Genomic DNA, 15,900 nt, shown 5'->3' with positions numbered 1-15,900 from the left:
CCCCTAACCCTAACAGTAACCCTTAAACACTTCCCCTACCCCTATAGCCCTAACAGTAACCCTTAAACACTTCCCCTACCCCTATAGCCCTAACACTAACCCTTAAACACTTCCCCTACCCCTATAGCCCTAACACTAACCCTTAAACACTTCCCCCTACCCCTATAGCCCTAACACTAACCCTTAAACACTTCCCCTACCCCTATAGCCCTAACACTAACCCTTAAACACTTCCCCCTACCCCTATAGCCCTAACACTAACCCTTAAACACTTCCCCCTACCCCTATAGCCCTAACACTAACCCTTAAACACTTCCCCTACCCCTATAACCCTAACACTAACCCTTAAACACTTCCCCCTACCCCTATAGCCCTAACACTAACCCTTAAACACTTCCCCTACCCCTAACCCTAACACTAACCCTTAAACACTTCCCCTACCCCTATAGCCCTAACACTAACCCTTAAACACTTCCCCCACCCCTATAGCCCTAACACTAACCCTTAAACACTTCCCCTACCCCTAACCCTAACACTAACCCTTAAACACTTCCCCTACCCCTATAGCCCTAACACTAACCCTTAAACACTTCCCCCTACCCCTAACCCTACCCCTGCCCCTTAGACACTTCCCCTACCCCTATAGCCCTAACACTAACCCTTAAACACTTCCCCTACCCCTATAGCCCTAACACTAACCCTTAAACACTTCCCTATAGCCCTAACACTAACCCTTAAACACTTCCCCTACCCCTAACCCTAACACTAACCCTTAAACACTTCCCCCTACCCCTATAGCCCTAACACTAACCCTTAAACACTTCCCCCTACCCCTATAGCCCTAACACTAACCCTTAAACACTTCCCCTACCCCTATAGCCCTAACACTAACCCTTAAACACTTCCCCCTACCCCTAACCCTAACACTAACCCTTAAACACTTCCCCCTACACCTAACACTAACCCTTAAACACTTCCCCCTACCCATAACCCTAACACTAACCCTTAAACACTTCCCCCTACCCCTATAGCCCTAACTAACCCTTAAACACTTCCCCTACCCCTAACCCTACCCCTGCCCCTTAGACACTTCCCCTTCCCCTATAGCCCTAACACTAACCCTTAAACACTTCCCCTACCCCTATAGCCCTAACACTAACCCTTAAACACTTCCCCTACCCCTATAGCCCTAACACTAACCCTTAAACACTTCCCTATAGCCCTAACACTAACCCTTAAACACTTCCCCTACCCCTAACCCTAACACTAACCCTTAAACACTTCCCCCTACCCCTATAGCCCTAACACTAACCCTTAAACACTTCCCCTACCCCTATAGCCCTAACACTAACCCTTAAACACTTCCCCCTACCCCTATAGCCCTAACACTAACCCTTAAACACTTCCCCTACCCCTATAGCCCTAACACTAACCCTTAAACACTTCCCCCTAACCCTAACACTAACCCTTAAACACTTCCCCCTACACCTAACACTAACCCTTAAACACTTCCCCCTACCCGTAACCCTAACACTGACCCTTAGACACTTCCCCTACCCCTATAGCCCTAACACTAACCCTTAAACACTTCCCCCTACCCCTATAGCCCTAACACTAACCCTTAAACACTTCCCCTACCCCTATAGCCCTAACACTAACCCTTAGACACTTCCCCTACCCCTATAGCCCTAACACTAACCCTTAAACACTTCCCCCTACCCCTATAGCCCTAACACTAACCCTTAGACACTTCCCCTACCCCTATAGCCCTAACACTAACCCTTAAACACTTCCCCCTACCCCTAACCCTAACACTAACCCTTAAACACTTCCCCTACCCCTATAGCCCTAACACTAACCCTTAAACACTTCCCCCTACCCCTAACCCTAACACTAACCCTTAAACACTTCCCCCTACCCCTATAGCCCTAACACTAACCCTTAAACACTTCCCCCTACCCCTATAGCCCTAACACTGACCCTTAAACACTTCCCCTACCCCTATAGCCCTAACACTAACCCTTAAACACTTCCCCCTACCCCTATAGCCCTAACACTAACCCTTAAACACTTCCCCCTACCCCTATAGCCCTAACACTAACCCTTAAACACTTCCCCTACCCCTATAACCCTAACACTAACCCTTAAACACTTCCCCCTACCCCTATAGCCCTAACACTAACCCTTAAACACTTCCCCCACCCCTATAGCCCTAACACTAACCCTTAAACACTTCCCCTACCCCTATAGCCCTAACACTACCCCTATAGCCCTAACACTAAACCTAACCCTAGCCCTACCCCTGCCCCTTAGACACTTCCCCCACCCCTATAGCCCTAACACTAACCCTTAAACACTTCCCCTACCCCTATAGCCCTAACACTAACCCTTAAAACTTCCCCTACCCCTATAGCCCTAACACTAACCCTTAAACACTTCCCTATAGCCCTAACACTAACCCTTAAACACTTCCCCTACCCCTAACCCTAACACTAACCCTTAAACACTTCCCCCTACCCCTATAGCCCTAACACTAACCCTTAAACACTTCCCCTACCCCTATAGCCCTAACACTAACCCTTAAACACTTCCCCCTACCCCTATAGCCCTAACACTAACCCTTAAACACTTCCCCTACCCCTATAGCCCTAACACTAACCCTTAAACACTTCCCCCTACCCCTAACACTAACCCTTAAACACTTCCCCTACCCCTATAGCCCTAACACTAACCCTTAAACACTTCCCCCTACCCCTATAGCCCTAACACTAACCCTTAAACACTTCCCCCTACCCCTAACACTAACCCTTAGACACTTCCCCTACCCCTATAGCCCTAACACTAACCCTTAAACACTTCCCCCTACCCCTAACACTAACCCTTAAACACTTCCCCCTACCCCTATAGCCCTAACACTAACCCTTAGACACTTCCCCTACCCCTATAGCCCTAACACTAACCCTTAAACACTTCCCCCTACCCCTATAGCCCTAACACTAACCCTTAAACACTTCCTCTACCCCTATAGCCCTAACACTAACCCTTAAACACTTCCTCTACCCCTATAGCCCTAACACTAACCCTTACACACTTCCCCTACCCCTATAGCCCTAACACTACCCCTATAGCCCTAACACTAACCCTAACCCTAACCCTAGCCCTACCCCTACCCCTGCCCCTTAGACACTTCCCCCACCCCTATAGCCCTAACACTAACCCTTAAACACTTCCCCTACCCCTTACACTAACCCTTAAACACTTCCCCTACCCCTATAGCCCTAACACTAACCCTTAAACACTTCCCCCTACCCCTATAGCCCTAACACTAACCCTTAAACACTTCCCCCTACCCCTATAGCCCTAACACTAACCCTTAAACACTTCCCCCTACCCCTATAGCCCTAACACTAACCCTTAAACACTTCCCCCACCCCTATAGCCCTAACACTAACCCTTAAACACTTCCCCTACCCCTATAGCCCTAACACTAACCCTTAAACACTTCCCCCTACCCCTAGCCCTAACACTAACCCTTAAACACTTCCCCTACCCCTATAGCCCTAACACTAACCCTTAAACACTTCCCCTACCCCTATAGCCCTAACACTAACCCTTAAACACTTCCCCTACCCCTATAGCCCTAACACTAACCCTTAAACACTTCCCCTACCCCTATAGCCCTAACACTAACCCTTAAACACTTCCCCCACCCCTATAGCCCTAACACTAACCCTTAAACACTTCCCCTACCCCTATAGCCCTAACACTAACCCTTAAACACTTCCCCCACCCCTATAGCCCTAACACTAACCCTTAAACACTTCCCCTACCCCTATAGCCCTAACACTAACCCTTAAACACTTCCCCTAACCCTAACACTAACCCTTAAACACTTCCCCCTAACCCTAACACTAACCCTTAAACACTTCCCCCTACCCCTATAGCCCTAACACTAACCCTTAAACACTTCCCCCACCCCTATAGCCCTAACACTAACCCTTAAACACTTCCCCTACCCCTATAGCCCTAACACTAACCCTTAAACACTTCCCCTACCCCTATAGCCCTAACACTAACCCTTAAACACTTCCTATAGCCCTAACACTAACCCTTAAACACTTCCCCCTACCCCTAACCCTACCCCGTAGACACTCCCCCTGCCCCTTAGACACTTCCCCTACCCCCACCCCTAGCCCTACCCCTGCCCCTTCGACACTTCCCCTATCCCTATCCCTAACCCTATCCCTACCCCTTAGACACTTCCCATAGCCCTAACCCTACCCCTTAGACACTTCCCCTATCCCTACCCCTAACCCTATCCCTACCCCTTAGACACTTCCCCTACCCCCACCCCTAACCCTACCCCTTAGACACTTCCCATAGCCCTACCCCTGCCCCTTAGACACTTCCCCTACCCCTAACCCCTTAGACACTTCCCTTATCCCTACCCCTAACCCTATCCCTACCCCTTAGACACTTCCCCTACCCCCACCCCTAACCCTACCCCTTAGGCACTTCCCCCCCGGTGCCCTACCCCATTGACACTTGTTCCCTAATGCCCCTTTCCCCTAAGCCAGGGCTCTCCATCCCTGTTCCAGGAGATCTACCCTCCTGTAGGTTTTCACTCCAACCTGATTAAAAAAAATAAACGGTTAATTATTAGAATCAGGTGCGCTAGATGAGGGTTGGAGTGAACCTATAGGATGGTAGTTCTCTAGGAAGAGGCTTGGACAGCCCTGTTCTAGACACCTCTGTAGGGTTGGAGTGAACCAATAGGATGGTAGTTCTCCAGGAAGAGGCTTGGACAGCCCTGTTCTAGACACCTCTGTAGGGTTGGAGTGAACCAATAGGATGGTAGTTCTCTAGGAAGAGGCTTGGACAGCCCTGTTCTAGACACCTCTGTAGGGTTGGAGTGAACCAATAGGATGGTAGTTCTCCAGGAAGAGGCTTGGACAGCCCTGTTCTAGACACCTCTGTAGGGTTGGAGTGAACCTATAGGATGGTAGTTCTCTAGGAAGAGGCTTGGACAGCCCTGTTCTAGACACCTCTGTAGGGTTGGAGTGAACCAATAGGATGGTAGTTCTCCAGGAAGAGGCTTGGACAGCCCTGTTCTAGACACCTCTGTAGGGTTGGAGTGAACCAATAGGATGGTAGTTCTCTAGGAAGAGGCTTGGACAGCCCTGTTCTAGACACCTCTGTAGGGTTGGAGTGAACCTATAGGATGGTAGTTCTCTAGGAAGAGGCTTGGACAGCCCTGTTCTAGACACCTCTGTAGGGTTGGAGTGAACCAATAGGATGGTAGTTCTCTAGGAAGAGGCTTGGACAGCCCTGTTCTAGACACCTCTGTAGGGTTGGAGTGAACCAATAGGATGGTAGTTCTCCAGGAAGAGGCTTGGACAGCCCTGTTCTAGACACCTCTGTAGGGTTGGAGTGAACCTATAGGATGGTAGTTCTCCAGGAAGAGGCTTGGACAGCCCTGTTCTAGACACCTCTGTAGGGTTGGAGTGAACCAATAGGATGGTAGTTCTCTAGGAAGAGGCTTGGACAGCCCTGTTCTAGACACCTCTGTAGGGTTGGAGTGAACCTATAGGATGGTAGTTCTCCAGGAAGAGGCTTGGACAGCCCTGTTCTAGACACCTCTGTAGGGTTGGAGTGAACCAATAGGATGGTAGTTCTCCAGGAAGAGGCTTGGACAGCCCTGTTCTAGACACCTCTGTAGGGTTGGAGTGAACCTATAGGATGGTAGTTCTCCAGGAAGAGGCTTGGACAGCCCTGTTCTAGACACCTCTGTAGGGTTGGAGTGAACCAATAGGATGGTAGTTCTCCAGGAAGAGGCTTGGACAGCCCTGTTCTAGACACCTCTGTAGGGTTGGAGTGAACCAATAGGATGGTAGTTCTCCAGGAAGAGGCTTGGACAGCCCTGTTCTAGACACCTCTGTAGGGTTGGAGTGAACCAATAGGATGGTAGTTCTCCAGGAAGAGGCTTGGACAGCCCTGTTCTAGACACCTCTGTAGGGTTGGAGTGAACCAATAGGATGGTAGTTCTCCAGGAAGAGGCTTGGACAGCCCTGTTCTAGACACCTCTGTAGGGTTGGAGTGAACCAATAGGATGGTAGTTCTCCAGGAAGAGGCTTGGACAGCCCTGTTCTAGACACCTCTGTAGGGTTGGAGTGAACCAATAGGATGGTAGTTCTCTAGGAAGAGGCTTGGACAGCCCTGTTCTAGACACCTCTGTAGGGTTGGAGTGAACCAATAGGATGGTAGTTCTCCAGGAAGAGGCTTGGACAGCCCTGTTCTAGACACCTCTGTAGGGTTGGAGTGAACCAATAGGATGGTAGTTCTCCAGGAAGAGGCTTGGACAGCCCTGTTCTAGACACCTCTGTAGGGTTGGAGTGAACCAATAGGATGGTAGTTCTCCAGGAAGAGGCTTGGACAGCCCTGTTCTAGACACCTCTGTAGATCTGATCAGATTTCACAACAATGAAAATCTGTCTTGTCGATTTTCCTCTAACATCTTATATACAGGTAACTGCCAAGATAAATGAGGGATACAAAGTATATTGAAAAGCAGGTGCTTCCACACAGGTGTGGTTCCTGTGTTAATTAAGCTATTAACATCCCACCATGCTTAGGGTCAGGTATAAAAATGCTGGGCAGGCCATTATTTTTGTCTCCCATGGCTATGTCCCCATAGAATGACAATGCCCCGATCCAGAGGACAGTGATCACTGAATGGTTTGATGAGCATGAATATGATGTAAACCATATGCCATGGTGGCCGTCTGTCACCAGATCTCAACCCAGTTGAACATTTATCTGAGATTCTGGAGCGTCGCCTGACACGGCGTTTTCCACCACCATCAACAAAACACCAAATGATGGAATTTATTGTGGAAGAATGGAGTGGCATCCCTCCAATAGAGTTCCAGACACTTATAGAATCTACGCCAAGGTTCATTGAAGGTGTTCTGGAGGCTGGTGGTGGCCCAACGCCCTATTAAAACACTTTATGTTGGTGTTTCCTTTATAACAGTGACTCTCCTCTCCCTCTAGTTCCCAGGCAAGAGAATCCATCCTGTTTGACTATTCTCTCTTTCCAATGAATGCCATGTCTCTTCTGTCCTCTCTCTAGATTCTAGTAAATAGGGAAGCGGACCTGTTTGCGGAGAATGAGGACCGTGAGACGCCGTGTGACTGTGCAGAGAAGCAGCACCACAAGGAGCTGGCCCTCAGCCTGGAGTCTCAGATGGTCTTCAGGGTGACCCCAGAGGGCGTAGAGACAGAGTACACTGCTCTGGACCACAGAGAGGTAGGCTAGATACTAGATATCTCTACTGTAGAGAGATACTGTAGTTATCTCACCATGTCTTCAGTCTGGCCCCAGATGGCGTAGAGGCAGAGTACACTGCTCTGGACCACAGAGAGGTAGGCTAGATACTAGATATCTCTACTGTAGAGAGATACTGTAGTTATCTCACCATGTCTTCAGTCTGGCCCCAGATGGCGTAGAGGCAGAGTACACTGCTCTGGACCACAGAGAGGTAGGCTAGATACTAGATATCTCTACTGTAGAGAGATACTGTAGTTATCTCACCATGTCTTCAGTCTGGCCCCAGAGGGCGTAGAGGCAGAGTACACTGCTCTGGACCACAGAGAGGTAGGCTAGATACTAGATATCTCTACTGTAGAGAGATACTGTAGTTATCTCACCATGTCTTCAGTCTGGCCCCAGAGGGCGTAGAGGCAGAGTACACTGCTCTGGACCACAGAGAGGTAGGCTAGATACTAGATATCTCTACTGTAGAGAGATACTGTAGTTATCTCACCATGTCTTCAGTCTGGCCCCAGAGGGCGTAGAGACAGAGTACACTGCTCTGGACCACAGAGAGGTAGGCTAGATACTAGATATCTCTACTGTAGAGAGATACTGTAGTTATCTCACCATGTCTTCAGTCTGGCCCCAGATGGCGTAGAGGCAGAGTACACTGCTCTGGACCACAGAGAGGTAGGCTAGATACTAGATATCTCTACTGTAGAGAGATACTGTAGTTATCTCACCATGTCTTCAGTCTGGCCCCAGATGGCGTAGAGGCAGAGTACACTGCTCTGGACCACAGAGAGGTAGGCTAGATACTAGATATCTCTACTGTAGAGAGATACTGTAGTTATCTCACCATGTCTTCAGTCTGGCCCCAGAGGGCGTAGAGGCAGAGTACACTGCTCTGGACCACAGAGAGGTAGGCTAGATACTAGATATCTCTACTGTAGAGAGATACTGTAGTTATCTCACCATGTCTTCAGTCTGGCCCCAGAGGGCGTAGAGGCAGAGTACACTGCTCTGGACCACAGAGAGGTAGGCTAGATACTAGATATCTCTACTGTAGAGAGATACTGTAGTTATCTCACCATGTCTTCAGTCTGGCCCCAGAGGGCGTAGAGACAGAGTACACTGCTCTGGACCACAGAGAGGTAGGCTAGATACTAGATATCTCTACTGTAGAGAGATACTGTAGTTATCTCACCATGTCTTCAGTCTGGCCCCAGATGGCGTAGAGGCAGAGTACACTGCTCTGGACCACAGAGAGGTAGGCTAGATACTAGATATCTCTACTGTAGAGAGATACTGTAGTTATCTCACCATGTCTTCAGTCTGGCCCCAGATGGCGTAGAGGCAGAGTACACTGCTCTGGACCACAGAGAGGTAGGCTAGATACTAGATATCTCTACTGTAGAGAGATACTGTAGTTATCTCACCATGTCTTCAGTCTGGCCCCAGAGGGCGTAGAGGCAGAGTACACTGCTCTGGACCACAGAGAGGTAGGCTAGATACTAGATATCTCTACTGTAGAGAGATACTGTAGTTATCTCACCATGTCTTCAGTCTGGCCCCAGAGGGCGTAGAGGCAGAGTACACTGCTCTGGACCACAGAGAGGTAGGCTAGATACTAGATATCTCTACTGTAGAGAGATACTGTAGTTATCTCACCATGTCTTCAGTCTGGCCCCAGATGGCGTAGAGACAGAGTACACTGCTCTGGACCACAGAGAGGTAGGCTAGATACTAGATATCTCTACTGTAGAGAGATACTGTAGTTATCTCACCATGTCTTCAGTCTGGCCCCAGATGGCGTAGAGACAGAGTACACTGCTCTGGACCACAGAGAGGTAGGCTAGATACTAGATATCTCTACTGTAGAGAGATACTGTAGTTATCTCACCATGTCTTCAGTCTGGCCCCAGAGGGCGTAGAGACAGAGTACACTGCTCTGGACCACAGAGAGGTAGGCTAGATACTAGATATCTCTACTGTAGAGAGATACTGTAGTTATCTCACCATGTCTTCAGTCTGGCCCCAGATGGCGTAGAGGCAGAGTACACTGCTCTGGACCACAGAGAGATACCACTTTACCTTCAGAGGATGTCAGACCCAACCAAGGTCATCTTCAGTGCAACTTAGCAGAAGGTATTTTTCAATACAGGGGACTGTCTTTCACAGCAGTCCAATGTTGTTGTAGGAAATGAGCTGACCACTTGAACAGCCAGGCAGAACTGTCAGCTGCAGGGCTAATGGCCAAACTACAGAAACATTATTAGTGTTGGAGTCCCATGCATGTGACTGTCCTGCTCTCTGTTTTTCTCGTCTCTCTCTCTCTCTCTCTCTCTCTCTCTCTGTCGCTCTCTGTCTCTGTATCTGTCTCTCTCTCTCTCTCCCCTCTCTGTGTCTCTCTGTCTCTCTCGTCTCTCTGTCTCTGTCTGGGTGTCGCTCTCTGTCTCTCTGTCTCTCTCTCTGTCTCTCGTTCTCTCTCTCCCTCCAGCTATACGAGGGTCTGAGGCCTCAGGAGCTGCGTCGTCTGAAGGACATGCTGATAGTGGAGACGGCAGACATGCTGCAGACCCCCCTCTTTACTGCTGAGGCTCTGCTCAGAGCGCATGGTATGGACTACACACACACACACACACACACACACACACACACACACACACACACACACACACACACACACACACACACACACACACACACACACACACACACACACACACAAACCCCTTTTGTTATTACACTGCTGCTACTCGCTGTTTATTATCAATGGCTGGTCATTTTACAAATTACCTCGACTAACCTGTACCCCCACACATTGACTCGGTACCTTTTTCTTCCTGTGCAGACAAAAGACTGGCGTAAATGATTGCTTTGCACTAATTTGCAGGTGCTGACCAGATTGTCTCTCTCTGCTGTGCCACAGACTGGGATCTAGAACCTGCTGGAGGATGTAGTGGAGAGTACAGCCTTCAGACTGTAAAGGGTATTACCTAACTAGTGTTTTCTATCTCTCCTGCTGTAGACTGGGACAGAGAGAACCTGCTGGAGGATGTAGTGGAGAGTACAGCCTTCAGACTGTAAAGGGTATTACCTAACTAGTGTTTTCTATCTCTCCTGCTGTAGACTGGGACAGAGAGAACCTGCTGGAGGATGTAGTGGAGAGTACAGCCTTCAGACTGTAAAGGGTATTACCTAACTAGTGTTTTCTATCTCTCCTGCTGTAGACTGGGACAGAGAGAACCTGCTGGAGGATGTAGTGGAGAGTACAGCCTTCAGACTGTAAAGGGTATTACCTAACTAGTGTTTTCTATCTCTCCTGCTGTAGACTGGGACAGAGAGAACCTGCTGGAGGATGTAGTGGAGAGTACAGCCTTCAGACTGTAAAGGGTATAACCTAACTAGTGTTTTCTGTCTCTCCTGCTGTAGACTGGGACAGAGAGAACCTGCTGGAGGATGTAGTGGAGAGTACAGCCTTCAGACTGTAAAGGGTATTACCTAACTAGTGTTTTCTATCTCTCCTGCTGTAGACTGGGACAGAGAGAACCTGCTGGAGGCCTGGATGTCTAACGCTCAGGAATGCTGCCAGCGGTCTGGGGTCCACATGCCCAGTGCTCCTCCTAGTGGGTACAACGCCTGGGACACCCTGCCCTCCCCTCGTACCCCCAGGACCACCCGCTCCTCCATCACCTCCCCTGATGAGATCAGCCTCACCCCCGGAGACGACGGTAGAACACTGGTGAGAGCAGGGAACATCGCGAGAGGAGGAGACACATACAGGGAAACACAACTATAATATAATGTGTTGGTCACATACACGTGGTTAGCAGATGTTATTGGGGGTGTAGCTAAATGCTTGTGCTTCTAGCTCCGACAGTGCAGTAATATCTAACAATTAATATCGAACAGTTTCACAACATATATACCCAAAATACACGTCAATCTAAGTAAGGAATCGATGAAGAATATATACACACACACACACACACACACACACACACACACACACACACACACACACACACACACACACACACACACACACACACACATACATACACACACACACACTGGTGCTTATAGATTCATCTAATCAAAGACTGGGGGCATCTCAATAGTGTAGAGTGGCTTCCCTTCCTCTGTTATCTCTGGTGAAAAGGAGACTTACTTATAGTTTCATGTGTCAGACACAAGGAAAGGAAGCCATGAGTCAGTATTGAGATTTACTCCCAGTTTCATGTGTCAGACACAAGGAAAGGAAGCCATGAGTCAGTATTGAGATTTACTCCCAGTTTCATGTGTCAGACACAAGGAAAGGAAGCCATGAGTCAGTATTGAGATTTACTCCCAGTTTCATGTGTCAGACACAAGGAAAGGAAGCCATGAGTCAGTATTGAGATTTACTCCCAGTTTCATGTGTCAGACACAAGGAAAGGAAGCCATGAGTCAGTATTGAGATTTACTCCCAGTTTCATGTGTCAGACACAAGGAAAGGAAGCCATGAGTCAGTATTGAGATTTACTCCCAGTTTCATGTGTCAGACACAAGGAAAGGAAGCCATGAGTCAGTATTGAGATTTACTCCCAGTTTCATGTGTCAGACACAAGGAAAGGAAGCCATGAGTCAGTATTGAGATTTATTCCCAGTTTCATGTGTCAGAGACAAGGAAAGGAAGCCATGAGTCAGTATTGAGATTTATTCCCAGTTTCATGTGTCAGACACAAGGAAAGGAAGCCATGAGTCAGTATTGAGATTTATTCCCAGTTTCCTACAGAGTCTCTAGTACTTATTGGGTTGTGTCATGGATCGACCAGACAAATACGATTTGGAGAAAAATCACATATCATCTCTGACATGAAAATGAACTAATAACAATTTATGTCAGACTTTATCAGCAAATCAACTCAGTGGGGGAGGAAACCAGTGAACAGCTAGACCAGTCCTGAACCTGACTGTTAGGTTACACTGTGTTGTATTGTTCCAGTCCTGAACCTGACTGTTAGGTTACACTGTGTTGTATTGTTCCAGTGAATAGCTAGACCAGTCCTGAACCTGACTGTTAGGTTATACTGTGTTGTATTGTTCCAGTCCTGAACCTGACTGTTAGGTTACACTGTGTTGTATTGTTCCAGTCCTGAACCTGACTGTTAGGTTATACTGTGTTGTATTGTTCCAGTCCTGAACCTGACTGTTAGGTTACACTGTGTTGTATTGTTCCAGTCCTGAACCTGACTGTTAGGTTATACTGTGTTGTATTGTTCCAGTCCTGAACCTGACTGTTAGGTTACACTGTGTTGTATTGTTCCAGTCCTGAACCTGACTGTTAGGTTATACTGTGTTGTATTGTTCCAGTCCTGAACCTGACTGTTAGGTTATACTGTGTTGTATTGTTCCAGTCCTGAACCTGACTGTTAGGTTATACTGTGTTGTATTGTTCCAGTGAATAGCTAGACCAGTCCTGAACCTGACTGTTAGGTTATACTGTGTTGTATTGTTCCAGTCCTGAACCTGACTGTTAGGTTATACTGTGTTGTATTGTTCCAGTCCTGAACCTGACTGTTAGGTTATACTGTGTTGTATTGTTCCAGTCCTGAACCTGACTGTTAGGTTATACTGTGTTGTATTGTTCCAGTCCTGAACCTGACTGTTAGGTTATACTGTGTTGTATTGTTCCAGTCCTGAACCTGACTGTTAGGTTATACTGTGTTGTATTGTTCCAGTCCTGAACCTGACTGTTAGGTTATACTGTGTTGTATTGTTCCAGTCCTGAACCTGACTGTTAGGTTACACTGTGTTGTATTGTTCCAGTCCTGAACCTGACTGTTAGGTTACACTGTGTTGTATTGTTCCAGTCCTGAACTTGACTGTTAGGTTACACTGTGTTGTATTGTTCCAGTGAATAGTTAGACCAGTCCTGAACCTGACTGTTAGGTTATACTGTGTTGTATTGTTCCAGTGAATAGCTAGACCAGTCCTGAACCTGACTGTTAGGTTACACTGTGTTGTATTGTTCCAGTCCTGAACCTGACTGTTAGGTTATACTGTGTTGTATTGTTCCAGTGAATAGCTAGACCAGTCCTGAACCTGACTGTTAGGTTACACTGTGTTGTATTTTTCCAGTCCTGAACCTGATTGTTAGGTTACACTGTGTTGTATTGTTCCAGTCCTGAACCTGACTGTTAGGTTACACTGTGTTGTATTGTTCCAGTCCTGAACCTGACTGTTAGGTTACACTGTGTTGTATTGTTCCAGTCCTGAACCTGACTGTTAGGTTATACTGTGTTGTATTGTTCCAGTGAATAGTTAGACCAGTCCTGAACCTGACTGTTAGGTTATACTGTGTTGTATTGTTCCAGTGAATAGTTAGACCAGTCCTGAACCTGACTGTTAGGTTATACTGTGTTGTATTGTTCCAGTCCTGAACCTGACTGTTAGGTTACACTGTGTTGTATTGTTCCAGTGAATAGCTAGACCAGTCCTGAACCTGACTGTTAGGTTATACTGTGTTGTATTGTTCCAGTGAATAGTTAGACCAGTCCTGAACCTAACTGTTAGGTTACACTGTGTTGTATTGTTCCAGTCCTGAACCTGACTGTTAGGTTACACTGTGTTGTATTGTTCCAGTGAATAGTTAGACCAGTCCTGAACCTAACTGTTAGGTTATACTGTGTTGTATTGTTCCAGTCCTGAACCTGACTGTTAGGTTATACTGTGTTGTATTGTTCCAGTGAATAGTTAGACCAGTCCTGAACCTGACTGTTAGGTTATACTGTGTTGTATTGTTCCAGTCCTGAACCTGACTGTTAGGTTATACTGTGTTGTATTGTTCCAGTGAATAGTTAGACCAGTCCTGAACCTGACTGTTAGGTTATACTGTGTTGTATTGTTCCAGTCCTGAACCTGACTGTTAGGTTACACTGTGTTGTATTGTTCCAGTGAATAGCTAGACCAGTCCTGAACCTGACTGTTAGGTTATACTGTGTTGTATTGTTCCAGTCCTGAACCTGACTGTTAGGTTATACTGTGTTGTATTGTTCCAGTGAATAGTTAGACCAGTCCTGAACCTGACTGTTAGGTTATACTGTGTTGTATTGTTCCAGTCCTGAACCTGACTGTTAGGTTACACTGTGTTGTATTGTTCCAGTCCTGAACCTGACTGTTAGGTTACACTGTGTTGTATTGTTCCAGTCCTGAACCTGACTGTTAGGTTACACTGTGTTGTATTGTTCCAGTCCTGAACCTGACTGTTAGGTTATACTGTGTTGTATTGTTCCAGTGAATAGTTAGACCAGTCCTGAACCTGACTGTTAGGTTATACTGTGTTGTATTGTTCCAGTGAATAGTTAGACCAGTCCTGAACCTGACTGTTAGGTTATACTGTGTTGTATTGTTCCAGTCCTGAACCTGACTGTTAGGTTACACTGTGTTGTATTGTTCCAGTGAATAGCTAGACCAGTCCTGAACCTGACTGTTAGGTTATACTGTGTTGTATTGTTCCAGTCCTGAACCTGACTGTTAGGTTACACTGTGTTGTATTGTTCCAGTGAATAGTTAGACCAGTCCTGAACCTAACTGTTAGGTTATACTGTGTTGTATTGTTCCAGTCCTGAACCTGACTGTTAGGTTATACTGTGTTGTATTGTTCCAGTGAATAGTTAGACCAGTCCTGAACCTGACTGTTAGGTTATACTGTGTTGTATTGTTCCAGTCCTGAACCTGACTGTTAGGTTATACTGTGTTGTATTGTTCCAGTGAATAGTTAGACCAGTCCTGAACCTGACTGTTAGGTTATACTGTGTTGTATTGTTCCAGTCCTGAACCTGACTGTTAGGTTACACTGTGTTGTATTGTTCCAGTGAATAGCTAGACCAGTCCTGAACCTGACTGTTAGGTTACACTGTGTTGTATTGTTCCAGTCCTGAACCTGACTGTTAGGTTATACTGTGTTGTATTGTTCCAGTCCTGAACCTGACTGTTAGGTTATACTGTGTTGTATTGTTCCAGTCCTGAACCTGACTGTTAGGTTATACTGTGTTGTATTGTTCCAGTCCTGAACCTGACTGTTAGGTTACACTGTGTTGTATTGTTCCAGTCCTGAACCTGACTGTTAGGTTATACTGTGTTGTATTGTTCCAGTCCTGAACTTGACTGTTAGGTTATACTGTGTTGTATTGTTCCAGTCCTGAACCTGACTGTTAGGTTACACTGTGTTGTATTGTTCCAGTCCTGAACCTGACTGTTAGGTTATACTGTGTTGTATTGTTCCAGTCCTGAACCTGACTGTTAGGTTATACTGTGTTGTATTGTTCCAGTCCTGAACCTGACTGTTAGGTTATACTGTGTTGTATTGTTCCAGTCCTGAACCTGACTGTTAGGTTATACTGTGTTGTATTGTTCCAGTCCTGAACCTGACTGTTAGGTTATACTGTGTTGTATTGTTCCAGTCCTGAACCTAACTGTTAGGTTATACTGTGTTGTATTGTTCCAGTCCTGAACCTGACTGTTAGGTTATACTGTGTTGTATTGTTCCAGTCCTGAACCTGACTGTTAGGTTATACTGTGTTGTATTGTTCCAGTCC

The 15,900-nt window shown here is 46.8% G+C and overlaps 1 protein-coding gene across 4 annotated transcripts in view; it reads left to right on the top strand.

Moving 5' to 3' along the window:
• The window catches only part of LOC106573240 (ankyrin repeat and IBR domain-containing protein 1), a 64,474-nt gene that overhangs the window by 18,305 nt on the left and 30,269 nt on the right, over nt 1–15,900 (top strand). For all 4 annotated transcript variants that reach the window (XR_014379697.1, XR_014379692.1, XM_082958979.1 and 1 more), the window contains 3 exons: nt 7,133–7,309; nt 9,816–9,933; nt 10,852–11,060. Coding sequence is in view for 2 of the 4 variants with exons in the window: in XM_082958979.1 (XP_082815105.1) it covers nt 7,133–7,309; nt 9,816–9,933; nt 10,852–11,060 (504 nt within the window). In the remaining 2 variants the exon portion in view is untranslated. The remainder of the gene's footprint in view (nt 1–7,132; nt 7,310–9,815; nt 9,934–10,851; nt 11,061–15,900) is intronic.

The sequence above is a fragment of the Salmo salar genome, chromosome 02, assembly GCF_965601325.2.
Source record: "Salmo salar chromosome 02, fSalSal1, whole genome shotgun sequence".
NCBI classification, from domain to species: domain Eukaryota; kingdom Metazoa; phylum Chordata; class Actinopteri; order Salmoniformes; family Salmonidae; genus Salmo; species Salmo salar.
This window is presented reverse-complemented; position numbering and strand designations above follow the sequence as displayed.